We start from the raw sequence: 17864 nt of genomic DNA on the forward strand, positions 1-17864 counted from the left end.
GAGAACAGGCATGTTTACAGGGTCAGACAAGGCACTTCAGACCCGCTAAAGCGATACTTACATGCTCCTGGGAGACTCACGTGTAAAAAGGCTACATTATACTTGGCACATCTTTGGCCTAGTTGACCAGGATATTCTTTTTTTTTTTTTTTTTAAAGATTATTTATTTACTTATTTATCAGAGAGACATCACAAGTAGGCAGAGAGGCAGGCAGAGAGAAAGGAGGAAGCAGGCTCCCCACTGAGCAGAGAGCCAGATGTGGGGCTCGATCCCAGGACCCTGGGACCATGACCTGAACTGAAGGCAGAGGCTTAACCCAGGCCACCCAGGCACCCCTGACCAGGATATTCTTTCACTGTTCTGTGTAGACCACAAAAAAATGAGAGGAAAAAAAGCAAAATTTTAAAATCTACTACATCCTTTGGAGCAGGGGAGTGGTTCACAATTAGATCACCCAGTGCAGAGGGAGGCAGAACTTTCTAAAGGCATTTAAGTCACTGGTCGCACCTTTCTAAGTCATTAAAGTCTTTCATATACATTTTTGATCTGGCTTCTTGAGTGATTTCATCAATATGAGCCACAAGTCACGGCATTAAATGAATACATAGGATTGACAGTAGGTTTCTGAAATACAGTGCTGACTGCTGGAATTATCTTCTGGGCAGACTGTGTAATGGCTGGGTGATGGATTACCTCAGTGTGGGTTGTGTGAAGCATGGAATTGCGCAATCACAAACAGAGTTGATGAAAGAAACGCATGAAGGTCTTGCTGAAGTACAATCATATGGGACATAATTCTAAAAAGAGTCCTAGCCTGGGAGTATGCTGCCCTCAAACTTTACTGTTTCCTCAGCAAGAAATAGGAGTTGTTGGTCTGAATGACCTCTGAAGTACCTTCTAGATTTAGAAACGGTGGTGCTTTTATTCTTGAGCTGTATGAAGGCATGACCTGTTGGCGTGAGAAATATGTTGGCTCATGTGTTTAACCAAATGTGTCAACGAAAGGAATTGTACACTTTATTTTGGTATCATGCTAAGTAGCTGCATTTTTTTTAAACTGTATTACCTTGTAGTGGTCATGCCATTACTGATCATCTTTTCCTCAGATTTGGGAAGGTTTACTAGCAGAACACTAAGATACTGAGATTGTTTTAACTGGCCTTATTATACTTTGATATTGTGTATTACTAACTCAAGTGTCCCTTGGTGTTGGAGAGGCAAGACTGACTTTCACTTGAAGATATATTAACTTGACTTAGAGGTCAGTTCTTTGTGAAATATTGGGAAGAGGCTTAACTGTTCTATTTGGTTCTGTATAAGAGGAAGCTCAAAAACATTGATTCCTACTTTATTTGTTGATGCAGGAGAATAAAATGACCTCAGAAGTCAAGGGAAAATCTGAAGCCCCAATAATTCTTATTCTATTGGGAAGAAAATCTTAGGCAACCAATCTCAAAAAAGATTTATGAGAGTGGCTCTTAATATGTATATGTATTGTTTCTTACTTAATATAGAAATTGTTCCAATTCTTTTGGTAGGTGGAAACCTACTCTAGTTACTTGTCATTCTTTCAGATCAAAAAGTTTGTGGTATTGAAGTGCCCTTGGACCATATGCTTGCTGAGTGTTGGTTCAAAGGATAGGATATTGTTATCACTAAGTAGATCTTTTATCTGCAGACTTCAAGGGAGTGTGAGGTTATTGATTTACACATTTTCATGGTTTTATCCATCTTTGTTTCCTTGTCATGGTGTAGATGGACATGCAGAATTATTTAGGATTAGAAGATACAGTAGCATTTGCTTATGATGTTGGCTTTATGCAATGACAGCATGAGGAAAAGTAACAGGCTGTGAAGATCCAGTCTTCTGTTTGCAAAAATCACAAATGGACATATTTGGGAGCCTGAAGAAAGAAGTCCTTGTGCTGGTGTTGGTGTGCTTACTAGTGAATGGTGTAGTCTCACAAATTAATGAGGGGCCAGAGTAGATCTATGTTATCCTTACCTGCGAGGAAAGGAAGCACCAGAGGAGGAGCTGCTTGTTTCCTTTGCATTTTCCAAGTACAGTACACAGGAGCCTTAGGGATCCACGCTGTGTGATAAGCGCCTACTAATCCCCGCCAGCCATGCATAGCTGTATCAAGGAGGATATTACCCTAGTGAAGGAATCAACATCTGGCCAGGAAGCTGCTTGTCTCTTACCGTTGGCACATGATCTTCACATAGGAATACCTATGTGCTTAGTAGTCATCCATACCACATGTTCAGTTCTCATTCTCTTCAAAAGTAAATAGCACAGGGGCGCCTGGCAGGCTCAGTCGGAGGAGCATGGGACTCTTGATCTCGGGGTCATGAGTTCAAGTCCCAGGTTGGGTGTAAAGATTACTAAAAAAGGAAAAACTTAAAAAAGCAAAAACTAAATTAACATTGCAATCCCCATTGATAGCAGGGTCAAACAATGGTAGAAAATGTAGGAAAGCAAAATCTGCATGTGTATATTTTAGCCTCTTTCACTTTGTTCTTTTGGTTCATTGTATTCCTCATCTGTTTGTGTTTGTTTCCCTTCCAAGTGGAGGAAGACACAGAAGAAAGTTCAAGATCAGGGAGAGAGTCTGTATCCACAGCCAGTGATCAGCCTTCACATTCTCTGGAGAGACACATGAATGGAAACCAAGAGAAAGGCGACAAGATGGATAGGAGAAAGGATAAAGCTGGCAAAGACAAGAAGAAAGACCGAGACAAGGAGAAGGACAAAATGAAAGCCAAGAAGGGAATGCTGAAGGGCTTGGGAGACATGTTCAGGTAAGTCTTTACCAACCCAGAGCAGATCATCCCTAGACATACTCAATCCAGAATTCCAGAAACACAGACTTGAAAACACTATCTTTGAGTTCAACCAGAAATGTTTTCTAATTTTCATTCTTCGCCGTTGCACTTGTAATTTCTCAGGGATTTCACTTGAGTCATTTCAGACCCTTGTAGCAGCCTTAAAGATGTTTTCTTGCCAACCATGTAAATAACGGTGAGAGGAAGGAAGGACATGTCTTCATGTTAGCTGTGCATAGAGTAAAAGCCCCGTGGAGACAAAGGGCTATTAAAGCGGTGTTTGTTCTTTTGTGTGTGTGAACAATGGTTCATTATTTAAATTTAACATAGAGCTCAAGTTAGTGGTAGCATTTAAAGGTTCATTAATAACAAGTCTAATAAAAAATGTTACAAATAGAGCTTCAATTAAGCTGTGTTGATTAATTTAATACTTATTACTTCAGTCTGTAAAGATTTCATTAAATGTAGTCTCTGGCTGTTTTCTGACAGTTGTTTTTGTGTCCCTAAATTATACTCCAGGATTACTTAGCATATCATTTTTTACAAATCATTGCTCCACAGTAAAAGTGACAAGTTGTTCAGAAGTTGCACTGAAACTCTCCCATAAATGTTCATCTTAAGTGATTTATAATATTCAGGCATTTAATGTTAAATATAAAGATTGCTCGATTGTTCCATAAATTAAACCCCTAAACATATCAAGATCATGGTTTCAAATTGAAAACATACAGCATAGTCGCTTGACTCTTCAAAACGTAGTTACCCTGCATTAGGAATCCCTTCCTTTTAACTTTTTTTTAATTGCAAAATATGAATAAGAGTTTTTATTTTCATGGAATTTCTTGATTTATGATCCTCAGGTTGACCTCAATAACTCAGAGAGTTAAAGATATGTCAGGCCTGCAAAGTTGAGGACTCGGGGCACAGCCTACAGGCCACACAATCCAACAGATGTGCTCTGTACATGTCTGAATAAGTCGAGTGCACAGAAGAAGTATACTACAGACCTAGATAAAACAAAGCCTGGTCTATTAGCGGCATTAGCTTTGATTTAAATATGAAGGGATTTTCATCTCTGATGCTTTAGAGTTTGGGGATTTTCCTACTTTGACATTAGAGTTTTTTTTGTTTATATACTCCCGAATGCTTTTTTCAGTATGTTTCGCCTTTCTTCATTATATGCCGTGTCCAGGAACACCTATGGGATGAAACTGCGCTAACGGCCACTTTATTTCAGTTTCTGTGTTAGCCAGGGGCTTTTCTCTCTGTCTATGTAGATGGGCAGCACATAAGCTGGCACTTGGTTACACATGACGTAAGGCTCTTGCCCATCAATTAAAATTTAAGGACCATGTACTGCTGTCTTCTTTAAATTAGAGAAGATGAGATGGGAGAATATCTTCCCTAGACATAACACATTCAACCGGTAGTACAGTCTTGTGTCCAGGTGCCCTCCTGGAGTCACATTGAAAGTCAATGGGCTGTTTGTTTTCCCCCTTCGTCAGCCAACATTTATTTGGCAGATAGTGTGCTCTGTCCTTCTCCTGGAATAAAAAAAAAAAAAAAAGCAACATTCTGGTGTGTTTTTTTATAAAATATGTTATAAATTATTTTCCTTATAAATTTTTTTTCTATAATTTACAGCTCCAGAATAAGAGAGGATTTATGGTAGAGTTGTTCCTTTGGGGGTCAGAAGAGTGGACAGTGTGGGGTCCATGGGAACATATATGTTTCAGAGGGATGTCGAATTGTAACCCGGCAAGCACCTTGTTGCTAAAAGTTCTGTAAAATACCACATGATGTTTTCTCTAGACAGATTCTGTAGATTATACCTGCATCCTTTAGTGAAAGCCAACTTTGTGAAAATTCTAATTTCAAAGGCCTGCGTGTTTTTGAAAACTTAACTTCCATGTTTAGGTGTAGGGGCCAAAGGGTCTGTGTGTGTGTGTGTGTGTGTTTTTTCCCCTAAAAAATGAGCTTGTGTTCTCCCAGTGTTTGAGAATAGCTATTAAAGAAAATCACCAACGTTCACACTTTTTCGGGAATACAGAGTCAGTGGTTTGCTAGAATTAGCCCACGTTGGCTTCTGAGAGCGGGTTGCTCCCTGTTCAGACACACAGCCCAACGATTGTTAAACACGCCATTATAAAAATTAAGTCCGCTTTATAAAATCAAAAACAGTACTCAAAATTTACCAGTTCCTGATTATTTTATCGCATTTTACCACGATCTCTGCTTTTGAGGTTATTTACCCCTCTCTCATCGGCACGTGCGGACACGTTACGAGGGTGGGCAGACACAGCTCTCTCCAGCGCTACCTTTCAAACAAGTGCTGCTGGATGAGTATGAGCTGTGTTTGGAGAGCCTAGACCATGGAAGTGTCTGAGTTCCACAGAACAGAGCTGCTTCCCCTAGGAGAACGACATGCCACCAAGTGACGAATGTAAATCTCTCTTTAGCAGAGTCTCGGTATCTCGTCTAGTTTTCTTGAGTGTGGCTGTCTTCCATCTGGGTGCAGACCTCTGGCTCAGCCCTTTGGGAAATGGTTGAAGCTTGCCAAGCACTTCTCCTTGAAAATGATCTGAGAATAATTTATTAAACAAAATACGCTTTTTGTCTGATTGACTCTTGGCTCTTAATCCTTCCTTCACACCATTATTTTATGTTCTTCTTATTAGAGAAGACTCTTATTAAAGTGTTGTTAGATTTTTTCAAAACATTTCGTAACTACCTCTTATTCTGAATCTCACTGTTTGAGACCAATCCAGTCTCAGGTTGCTTCTTTTATGTTTTCTTTTTTTATTTTTTTAATAATGTAGGGAATATAGTCCAATTTGAAAATTCGTCTCTTCCCTTCTTGTGCTCTTATGGAAAAGAGCATGTGATTTCCTTAGCAGTGTTGCTTTTAAATAGCTTAATCAAAATGTGTATGTGCATATACATTCTTAGATCAGTTTGTAAGGAAAGGAGTTCAAATGAGGCTGCCCAACAGAGACCTGAAGTACGAACCAAGGATGTGTGTGTGTGTGTGTGTGTGTGTGTCTGTGTGCAAGTGTGTGTATTTGTGCGTGTGTTTTTATGATTTTGTTTCTGTGTTTTGTTTCAGGTAACAGAATGATAAAACTAAGGGTCAGGGGCATTAGATATTGGTCTAGCTTTCTGGGCACATGAGCTTTTTCTGTTTAGTCACTGAAGGAGGTAATAATAAGTTTTCCTTTAAAAGCAGGCTCACAAGCTCTCCCTCCCACCATCTCCCTCCACAGCTCCCCACAAACACATACACTCTCTTCCTACCCCTGTAGATTGTGATTTGGGGTTCAGTTTGAAGAGGGCCAAACATACGGACCCTGTTTTTAAAAGGGCACCAGAGGAAACCATGGCACCTTGCATAAGTATTTTTATTTATTGGTATAGTCAGAGGACATGGTTTTCTATTTCACACATTGAATGGTAGTCACAAAGATGATTTAATTATTGATAAACAGCTCTAGGAAAGAATGTGTTGAGTCCTATGAATCACTTCTCTGTTTATAAATTATGGAGTATATGAAGTGCAAAAGCTGTCTTAATGCAAGTTTTAAATCACAAATTCAAATCTATAAGAAATCAAATAACAAATGTAAAGTGTTTCATGTTTGTATGAATTTCTCATTGTATATACTACATCTTCTTTTGCACATAAGGAACTCCTGTTGCCTTAATTAAAATGGCTTTGTAGCTAAGAAACCAGAGTGCGCTTGCTGAATAGGTAAACATGACTTGTAAATGTAATCATTCTTTGTGCAAAGTGCAGAACAGAGGGAAGGTCTGGAATTTTGAGTCTTTGTTTATGTTTGATTCTCAGATGCTTGCCTATTCACATTTAATACTCCAGAATATTTTTGAGAATTCTGCAGTTCATGAAATTGTCCCTAAAGAGGGAAGGAACTAAATCTGCCCTTTAGAAGGAGAGAGATCTATTATTTAATGTTTTTAATGAGTTCATGTTTGAAGGAAAGCAATAGCATTATTCAGTAACATAACTTTTGCCTGGTGTCTGTCTTCAAATTGAAATAATCAATATGATAATAAAACCCTATATTAGGACAATAGTCTCCAATAGTAAGTGTTGAAAAAATTACGTGTTGCCCTCCTTTTCAGTCCTGGAGTAAGTACAATTTGATATTGCTTTGCCTAAAAGATTAGAATGGTTCTGTTTCGAATGCCGTAGAATTGTATCCACTCTCAAACTGAAGGTTTCTTAGAGGTGACCTCACTGTGCACATCTCGGGTTCATTTTGTGCTTTTGTCCATATGTGACAGCTGAGAACCTATCACTATGGAGAGCTAAAGCAAAAGTAATGTTGCATTATTACCATTAAAATTGAATCCTCCAATTACACTTAAAATGATTACCTGGGTCCCTGCAGCATTGTTTTATTTAGTTCTGTAAGAGGAAATAGGTAATTTAGTTTGAAACCTTGTTTGGTTGAAATCAGATACACTGCTATCTTTCCCCTTTTAGAATATGATAGTTTTCAGACCACAGTGAACATGATCAGATTTTAAGACTTAATATTGTAGCTTGGATTATACGCTTTAGGCTTTGAGAGAATAACAAACAGGAATGACTGTTGCTTCCCTTACCTGTACTTACTAACTGTGTGTCTGTACCGTGTTTCTCATTTAGCCTTGCCAAACTGAAGCCTGAGAAGAGATGAACAACAAACCAGATTCAAAAAGGTCTCGAGAAGCACATATTTGCACAGTTGATTTTTAAAACAAACAATAAATTTACTTTCAATGAAGTCTTAGTGGCTGTTGACAAATTTTGTTTACGACATCAGCAGTTTCGATGGTTTGGTAATTTCCATATTAATCAATTTGGAACTTTTTCATCTTGATTTTGAGCTTGGGGGTTTAAATTACTGCTTGAAAAGGCAGAGAAGTGTTTTTTCCTATCATTTTTATTAGCCCCTTTTTAATAGTGGAAAACCATAGTCTAGCTGCTGGCGTATTCAGAAATCATCAGCACACATCAGTCCCATGTTAGAATCTGCTTTCGAGACGATGTAACGTACCCGTTTGGTTTGTGTGACACGGTGGCCAAGGACACAGGCAGGTGGCAGGGAGGCCTGTGGGTTGGGACTGTCACCCACTACTTGATAACCAAATCTGCCGGTTTGCAAGGTACTTTTGAACAAGGTTGAGTCCCTTCATAGTTACAGGGCTCAGACAAAAGATTGGGGTTAGGAAAAGAGATGTCTGTGCTTGGGGGGCATGGCTGACCCAGCAGGTCCTTCCTGGGAAAAAGTAGAGTCACTCCAGCAAATAGTAATTCTAAGGTTTGCTGAGGCCCCAGGGAGTTAAGAGCATATACCCTTTTATAACAGTGTTTCCGGAAAGAGTCTCTCTGACCACGTTTCGTAATCACTACTCTCTGAATGTACGGGTGGCTCTCAGCCTGTCCTTCCTTTAGGAGGAAGCCTTCTGCTCAGAAGAAGCCTTAACTCTCCATTCTGTGCGTCTTCAGAATTGCCGGCAGGACTCTATGTAGTTAGCTTCATTCCCGGAGAATGTTGAAATCGTATTACTCTTGAAAATAAACGTGATGATGAAACAGAGAACCATTTCATAAAGGGTGTCTCGAAGCTGGCTTGTGCACCTGTGAGGACGGAACTCCACCCACCCCTGCCAGGCAACAGCCCTGACCTGGATCCCAGGAAGGAGGCTCCCATAAGCCTGTTTATTTGTTGATGTCGGAAATAGCGGGGCTTGTAGATTTTTATGGCTCAGGCCTAATTGCCCTGTGGGTGAATGTGACCGGTTGCACACTGGTAACGTTAAATGGCACTCAGTCTAAGCTGCTGCTGATTTAGGGAATGCAGTTAAGATAACATCTGTGGGAAAGTCTGCCCATCTGTATGAAGGACAGGCACAGTACTTCCTAACAGAAAAGAAAGGACTTCGGAGATCTTGTGTAATTTTACCTGGTTTCTTGTTTGTGAGCTGGACAGAGACCAGCCCCGTTGTGTGAGTACACAGGCGGGGGAGGATCCCTCGGAGTAAGTTTCAAATCTGTGCAACCGAGGACTTAACGTTTGCTTCTAATTCGAATGGGGACGAGGTTCCCGTTTTTAACGCAGGAAAATTAAGTGTCAGGCTGACCTGTTAGCAAAGGCAAGTTCGAGGGTAGCTGATATCATATTCTTCTCGAATTCTTCTCTTTCTTGTTAGCAGTTTTAAATAGAGAGCCCCTGACATCTACAGCGCAGAAGCTGACTGCGAGGAAGCCAGGGGAGGCACAAAGCATGACGGCGAGGCCTTTCCAAGACCTTTCCTGACGCTCCTTAGTGCTGCCTTTGCAGAGACCTGCGGCATGAATATAGAATGCCCGTGTCAAGGATGACACCTACTTTATAGTCTCTGTAAAGCAAACCTTTTCGTAAAAGAAATTTTTGACAGTTCTGAGATGCTAAGTCAATTTCAATTCCAGACGGTGTAGAAAATGGAATCTTTTTTCTGCAATTGATGTGAAAATTGAAGGCTAGTGACTATTCACTCTCTAATAACACAGGGTAAATAAATACGATCACACCATTGGAAAATGTCCTGGAAGACAGGCCAGGCTAATGACAGTTACCACAACATGTATTGGGAATATTCCCTCTGAATGTTTTTATTTGTTACCATTAGAGGTTCTGTATCTTTCACATTAAATATAATGGATCCGAGTACCTGGTATTCCTAAATATATTTTTATCAAGCCACAAATTATTACATAAAGGTAATTGATTCTTGCAGATAGGCTTTTAAAGAATTCCCTGGCGAAGTGACCGCTTACATAATTGAGTGTTGGATGGTTTTCTTTTGACCTGTTTAATAATAGCCAATTTAGAGACAAAAGACTAAAATTGGCTTAAATTTCATATCCTAGTGAAATGACCATGTCTCCCATTAACCTTTCTACTTCTCTGTTTTTAGCGTGGATGAGATTGAAGGTAAGGCCGGGACGCGTCAGGAAGGTCTGCCCTTCTCCACCGGGTCACTCCCTTTGTCCTACACGGTGCTGTTACTTCTCTAGCTTAGACGGAAGTCTGCCTTAACCTCCCTTCCCTTTCAACTACAACCTCATTTTCTCTCCTACGCATCCCAGCACTTACCCTTTGATCAATTAGTATTCGTCCTCTTCATTTCTCCTGTTCTCTCTGAAACCGCCTTCGGTGACACCTCACTGCCCTGGGCTCTACGGCCTGTTCCTAGTGCAGGTTATCAGGGACCTCTTCTATCATGCAGGTTATCAGGGACTTCTTCTGTCAGAGGGCGGTGTTCCCTGTGCCCCCCTCAGCTCCCCTGGGTGGGCCCGTAGCACTTGGCACATTGACGGTGCGCGTCTTCGAGATGAGCCTCGCTGGGGTCTCTGCCTTCTGTTCTAGCCTTTCCGTTTCATCTCCCCTTTCAGTCCCGGGCCATGTCTGTCCTTCAGGTCATGGTGCTCCCCCTCCCGCACCCCCAGCTCCGTCTTCAGTGCTCTTCTCTTTTACCTTCTCAGTAACACAGGGTTTTTCCGTTCTTAGGAAACAGCCTCTGGACTCTAAATACACCCGGGGGGGCAGATGACTCCCAGGTTCACATCTCCGACCTGAGCATCTTCTTCGAACTCTAGATTGGTAGGTCCTCGGTCCGTTTCCCACGCTCACTTGAGTGTCGACACTTCATGTGCTTCCAGCTCAGTGCTGGATATTGCTTCCCTCTTCTCCATTCTACCTTCTTCTTCTTCTTCTGTTGTTTCCTCCTCCTTCTTCTTCAAATTATTTATTATTTGAGAGAGAGCACGCACACACACCCACGCAGGGAGAGGCAGGCCTAAGGGGGAAGCAGGCTCCCTGCTGAGCAGAGAGCCTGATGTGGGGCTCCATCCCAGGACCCTGGGCTCATGACCTGAGCCGAAGACAGAGGCTTAACCAGCTGAGCCAGCCAGGGGCCCCTGTTTCTTCCCTTCTTAGATATTGGCAACTCTGTTTTTTTGTTTTTTGGTTTTTTTTTTTTTTTTTCAGTTGGTTAGGACCAAAACCTTCAAGTGATCCTTGAGTTAAACCCCCTTCCCTTTCAACTACGACCTCATTTTCTCTCCTGTAATGTTTCCCTTACATTCCACATCCAGTTTATTGGTGTACAAGAGCAAAGGCCCACTTGGTTTATAATTTCTGTAAAGCCCTGGTACTTTTCCATACCCCCATCCTCTGCCTCCCGGAGTCAGCAGGAATCCTCCCACCGCCCTTCCTGTTCCCACCTTGCCTCCACTCAGTACCTTCTGAACGCTGCACTAGAAGTCATTTCCTTTCCCTCCTCTGCTCAACCCCCAGCCGTCTTCCAAGGCATTCAGAGGAGAGGTTCAAGGGTCAGCTGTGGGACACCTCCCCCCACCCCACCCGCCCAGCACTTGCCTCCTACCCGTAGCCCCTCTGACCTCTTCTCTTGCCTTTGCTGACTTCACTCTGGCTGCGCTGGCCTCCCCTTCCACACCTGCCAGGCCCACTAGAGCCTTTGTCCTTGCTCGTGTCTCTGCCTGGAATCATCCGTTCTCAGATACCCACAGGTTCGTGAGGGTCAGCTTTTCAGGGCTGACTCTCCGGCCTCACGAAATAGCACTCCCTCCCACCCTGACTCTTCCTGTCCCACTTTTTGGCACTGCTTTTCTCCTCCGCACTCACCACTGCCTAACATAGGATATATCACACTTGATTTAATATTCGGTTGACAGTGGCAGGGATCGTTGACCTTGGCCCTTGCCTGGTGCGTCATCAGTACCCAGGGAGTGTAACAGAGGTCAGGACGTCCATATGCGGTCAGTGTGTCCTCCAGCTTCCCACGGCCCATCTCCCCCTTGGTGCCCGAGACGTCACAGGCTGTGGAAGGAAGCTCTGCTTCTCATGCAGACAGCCGGAAGTGCCTTGGGATCCCCCCTCCTCAGAGCCGTGGGCAGCCGAGGACTCAAGAAAGCCCCCGTAAAAGGACTCCTGTCCGTACGGCCCAGAGGGTTTGAATGCTCAGGCATAAGTCTCCTCCCTTCGTCCCGGAACTGTGGTCCTCAGACCAGGAGCACAGCAGGCCCTGGGAGCCTGTCAGACATGCAGAATCCTAGGCCCCTCTCCAGATCCACTGACATCAGAACCTGCAGCTTTACAGCCCTAGAGATTTCTGTGCACACCCCCTGGGGAGAGGCTGTGCATCCCCATTCTGCCTGCTCCTGGAGTTTGTCTGCGGGATTGAGCTCCCCTTGCCACAGTGGCAGCAGGCTTGAGAACACTCCTTTGGGCTGCTTTTCCTCCCTCCGCCCCATCATGTCTGCACTCCCCTGTCATTCCAGTAAACCACTGGCCTGAATCCTCATCTCAGGATCTACTGTGCTGAAATCCAGACCCAGATGTGTGTGTTGACTGACTGAATGAATACATCAGATTCCCAGAGTAAGCAGTGACAGTGTAGGTGAGGAATTTCTACCTGGAGTAATTCTGCAGTTTATGACAGGCTGTCACTCCGGGGCAGTGCTGGTGCATGCTCCCATCTTCGGAAGATGTCATTCGAAAGCGTTGTCTGTGACTGACCAAGACAGTCCCCAGAGAGCAGGCCTTTTCACACTCCATAGGTCTACATCATGTCCTTCAGTTTATTGTTCAAGTTACCGTTTTCCGTGCTCTTAGTAGCCATAAATGATTTAGGTATTCTCCATTACGTCAGACTTTTAAAGAAAGATACAATTTCCAAATTAAAGTTCTTCATGCCATGCGGGCCCCAACCTTCAGGCTTTGGGTCGTATTGCTGAGGGGTCACAGATTCAGGCAAGGAGTCAATATTGAAATTGCCCTATTAATGCTTTCCTAAGCCTTAAAATGTCAGGCTCAGCAGATGGTGCAAGATTCTGTCCCTAAAAGAAGTCGGAACCTTGTTTTCCTCTTCACAAGCTTCCCCAAGCAGCAGAGAAAGAGCTGGTGAAACTGTCCCCTCCCTTCTGAAGACCACACCCACGGCCTTCACAGCCTGTGTCCTCTGCAGGTGCCACCAACCATAGATGGCGCCCTGGAGTTTTCCCCTTTTCTCGACCGCCCTGAAGGGAGGACGCTTAGCGGAGTACCTGGGGCCCAGCCTCCTGAGGCCTGGGATAGTCCTGATTTTTTTTTTTTTAAGATTTTATTTATTTATTTGACAGAGATCACAAGTAGGCAGAAAGGTCCGCAGAGAGAGAGGGGGAAGCAGGCTCCCTGCCGAGCAGAGAACCCAATGGGGGCTTGATCCCAGGACCCTGGGATCATGACCTGAGCCGAAGGCAGAGGCTTTAATCCATTGAGCCACCCAGGCTCAGCCACCCTGGGATAGTCCTGATTCTTAAATGAGGTGTATCTTGGGGTAAAGGTAGCCGTACCTCCTTAGTTGCTCCTTCAATACCTTATTTAATATTTACATATTGTGTATTATTACATCCATCTCTCCTGTGTTAAAAAGACTGTCATTCTAGTTTATGTAACACTTTCAGTCTTTATAAAAAAAGAATAAAAGAACAAGTTTACATTCTTTGCCCAAACAAAGGAACAGGGACTTTGAAATGAACTGAACTGACACAAACTAACTACGTAACATCCCTACTGTCTGCATGAAGGCTTCTCTGTTTCTACTCTCCCAGTAATTTAGCCTGTTATCCATTATCACCTCTTGGCACCTGTTTCTGATTTCGTTGGGTGACATGCTGGTCGTGAGGACTTCCCAAAGGAGAGAAATCATCCCTCATGGATTGTGCTTCTGCTGGTACGGTAGCAAGCATTTAGCATTCATTGCGTGTTGATATTGATGGATGTCCGCTAAGAACATTGTTGCAATGACTCATTTAATCCTTATAATAACCCTGTAGGGTGGGTGCTCTTTCTAATCAGCTGTTACAGGTAAAGAAAGTGAACACAAATGTTCAGGGGTTACTGATGACCGAGGTCACCGTGGCAGAGCCACAGCGAATTTGAACATGGGTCTACCCCTAAGGCCATGTTCCTACCCACTCTGCTGAACCAACTTCTTAGCCTCTTCCAATGTGTTGGGCTGCCGTGACTACCCGGATGAGAGCCAAGATGGCTAGTGGTTAATCACGTGACGTGCTGTTGCTATTGTGTGCTAGGAAAGAAGAGAGATCCCTGTTGCTAGCTGGGAAGTGTGGAAGTTAGTATCTTTTGAGCCAGACTTTTAACTTTTGTTCCTATTTGATTTCTTAGCTTCCTCTGTCTGTGGTCTTTCCCCTCCCAAAATAATTTTTAAGGACTCAGGAGTTTTATTGTTAATTTAAAAATTACTGATTGCCATATCCTTTCTCCCATACCTGACCCTCAAACCCATCTATACGGTACCCCAAATACTAGTGATGATTTAAAAAAAAGAGAACAAAGGTTAGCTCTATGCCTGCTCTCTTCTTCCAAGATGGCTATTGAGTCCTATAAATGCTTTAAGTGCTTTCCCGCTTTTACACCCCCTTTCCCCCTTACTGTGTACCTTTTTGTACCTCAGATCTTGCTCAACGGCTGCTCTTCCTTTCATCTTCCGCTGTTAAAACAGTCTTGAGGCCATGTGTGTTCGTAGTCTTGATTTCCTCCGTGAATCTCCTGATGTTCCCTATCTTCCTGTTTTCACCCTTGCCCTGTCCGTGCCGCCTGGATTAGCAACCCTGCCGATCCTTGGATGTGCCCCAGAGACCACAGTTCAGCCTTTAGGACTGTGCCCCTTGGAAGACCAGTGCAGCTCAGGGCTGCCTGCCTGTCGGCACTGCTTATTATGTCTGTCTGGATCCTTGTACCTGGCCAGGGCACCTTTCCACGGCTGCTTCGAGGGAAGTAATCTTTTATCGAATTTCTGCTTTTATAACCACTTCCGTCATTAGGAAAGCATCCTAAGTTTACTTTGGAATTCCTGGAATTTCAGGTTTTCTTTTTTACTTTATCTTTTTAGGGTAGGGTTAAAAACTTTTTTTTTTAATTGAGTAAGTGATAGTATCAATTTAATCTTAGTATAGGGTGATTCTGGAAGTTTAAGGAAGTAAACTTTGGACATTTTCCCTTGATGAACTTTCTAGAACAGAGCAACAGCCAGATGCTTAGAGCACAGCAGCAAAGCGCTGATAATCATTTATGCAGGATGTTTTCTGCTACACACCTGAGTTGTCCTAGCCAGACTGGGGAAAAGGGGATTGCCCTCAAATGAATTAAGTTTCCTGCATCTCAGCATTCAGGTACATATATTTGCAAATGAGCAGTAAATCTCCTGATGGGCAATCATATTTCAGCACTTAATGATAAGTATCCTATTAAAGACTTTCACTGCTTCTTTGCACATTGGCTGGTGAGAGCCACAGATCTGGAGCCAAGGAAGTCTGCAGCCTGAGAAGTATGGCTTGATGCCTTCCATTTCCTCAATGGTTATTTCTGGCAGGAAGAGCCATTTTCCTGATGGAGGCGAGTGTGGGCTCCTGGCCCTGATCACTGCTCCAAAGGACGGCTTCATTCTCCTACCATATCCACTCCTGCTTACCCCTGCCAGCGAGAGCAGCCTGGACTCTGAGGCAGGCACAGAAAAACATGCATGCACGTGCCTTGTGCAAAGAACAGCTGGGGCAGGCAATGACTTCTGAGCATTTTGCTGCTCACCTGGCAGAAACTGTTTCTGATGGTGAGCAAGTGGCTGGCTATGGAGTGGGTAGGATGTCTTAGTCATTTTCAGGTAAAGCCATTCGTACGTACATTCGACAACTGTTCCTTAGGGCCTGCTTTCTGCTGGGGACCAGGGATTCCCGTGTAACTGAGAGAAGACAGGCCCTGCCTCAGTGGCCCTTTGGAGGAGCTGGGGGACTTAGAGCAAGTGCATCCGGCCCACAGTAGGGGCCAGAGTCACCTCCCTCCAGAAGATGACATTAAAACTGAGATCCAAAAGGTGTTTTCTCTTTTTCAAGGGTCTTCTGGGGGAAAGGAGTATTTGGCATCGGGTGGGATTCAGACTCTTGATAACGTTCCTCAGTAAGAAATACATTTTGCCTTGCAAGCTAGTGGACCCCCCCACACAAAGTCACTAAAACCAACATTTCCCGGGGTAAGACTGGCCCTTCCTCCGTGTGCTGTGCTCTGATGTACTGGTGAGAGCCGGCTGAGCAGAATGGTGAAGAGCCTGGACGCCGAGGTCCATCCCCTGGGTCCAAATCCCAGCTGTACACTCACCAGCCTTGCATTTGCAGCAAGTTAATGAAGCCTTTTGTGCTTCACTTTTCTTGCTTGTCAAGTATGCATAATAATGGTACCTGCCTCACCCCGTTGTTTGGAAGCTAAAATGAGTCACTGTATCCCAGGCACCTCAGAACCCCTCCTGCTACAAAGAAAGCAAGCTCTCTGTAAATGGTAGCTGCTCGTGATGTTACTGTTATTATGGTGTAACTCACTTGTTTGGAAAGCTAAAGGAGTCCTACCAAATTGATTTTACATTTTTAACAGGTTGCAACATACAATCGAAAAATACCGTTTCGGTGCTGGAAGTCCTGTAGGTTTGCAGCAGGTGGGGAATGAGAGGCCATTCAAGAGAATGGCTTGATACATTGACATTTTTTAAGAAAATTAAAAGGACTGTAGCAACGGTGTGTGGGAGGAACTAAGGAGCTGGCCCAGAGCGTGGGACCGGGAGCTCTGCAGGGCAGCTGTTGTAAAAATGGTGGCCAGCCACGGGGTGGCCACCGGGACAGAGATACGATACGTATTTCTCAGGAGGCATCTAGAGGACCTGGGGATTTGATAGATGTAAAAAATGAGAGAGAAAAATGAGTAAGAAGTAATTTCTACGGTTTGGGCCTGAGAAAGTAGACTGATGGTGTTTACACTGATGGGAAACCCTGAAGGAATGTCCCTTCTGGAGGAGGAAGTGGGACCTGTTGAATCTGACTGGTTGGTGCTTGTGTGTGAAATACCCCAGTGGACGTTACCAGGGAGCAGATGAGCAGGAGGGGCTGTAGAGATTAGGAAGTCGGAGACCAAAAAGGTGAAGGCCAACGTGCTGGGGACCCTTCAAATATCGGGGGGCAGCTTAGCGTGCGGAGTGGGGCCGTGGAAGGTTTTGGTGACCGAGAGGCTGCTGCAGATAGAAAACCAGATTATGATTGTTAAAGCCAAGGCAAGGGTGTGTCTTTTATTAATTAGAAGGATATGGCCCACAGTGTTTCTGCTGAGAAGTCCGACAGACTCACGGGCCTGGCTGCATGGGAATTCTAGCATCATACATGTTACTGACCAGTTTTGAATGGTTACCCGTTTCAGGGTTTCTGTAGGATGGCAGTACACACAGAATCTCTGGATGCTAATGCTTGTTCCAAGTTAGGGATATAATATATTAATTCCTGTGGTAAGATGCAAGCTTTTTTTTTTTTTTTAAGATTTTATTTATTAATTTGACAGAGAGAAATCACAAGTAGACAGAGAGGCAGCCAGAGAGAGAGAGAGAGGGAAGCAGGCTCCCTGCTGAGCAGAGAGCCCGATGTGGGACTCGATCCCAGGACCCTGAGATCATGACCTGAGCCGAAGGCAGCGGCTTAACCCACTGAGCCACCCAGGCGCCCAGATGCAAGCTCTTTTTTTTCCCAACACTGGCTACACAAACACAGAAACCTGTGCTGCTTTCTGTATTTTTGAGCAATAGAAATTACATTTTAAGTGACATATTTATCCCCATTGTAGACGTTAACAAAGAATTACAGAAACTAGGATATGAGGGATTAATTTTAACAAACTTAATTATTGGTTTTGTTGACCATGAGGTCCGAGAGAATTTCTCATTCCCTCTCTCTGTGTTGTCTTTCTCCTCTGTCTGTCTTGGCAGGTGTCTTACTGCTGAGTCTGTGACCAGAGTTGAGTGGGGATCAGGATGACACCAGCTGCTCTGAATTGTAATAGGACCTTAGTTCAATTTTCTCTCCTGTTTACAAAACAATAGAAGTACTTAGTTCAGATACAAAGCTTGTATCTGAACTCCTCACAGTTCCTGCTTTAAA

At 43.7% G+C, this 17864-nt stretch overlaps 1 protein-coding gene across 26 annotated transcripts in view; it reads left to right on the forward strand.

Annotated features, from left to right (window-relative positions):
• Positions 1-17864, forward strand: part of PARD3 (par-3 family cell polarity regulator) — a 649140-nt gene that overhangs the window by 445305 nt on the left and 185971 nt on the right. For 20 of the 26 annotated variants that reach the window (XM_082739698.1, XM_082739694.1, XM_082739700.1 and 17 more), the window contains one exon: positions 2572-2803. In XM_082739698.1, the coding sequence (XP_082595824.1) occupies positions 2572-2803 (232 nt within the window). Of the gene's footprint in view, positions 1-2571; positions 2804-7496; positions 7615-17864 lie in introns of those variants that run through there. The other 6 variants (XM_082739702.1, XM_082739703.1, XM_082739704.1 and 3 more) reach the window with 1 other exon arrangement.

The sequence above is a fragment of the Mustela nivalis genome (genome assembly GCF_964662115.1).
Source record: "Mustela nivalis genome assembly, chromosome: 7".
NCBI classification, from domain to species: domain Eukaryota; kingdom Metazoa; phylum Chordata; class Mammalia; order Carnivora; family Mustelidae; genus Mustela; species Mustela nivalis.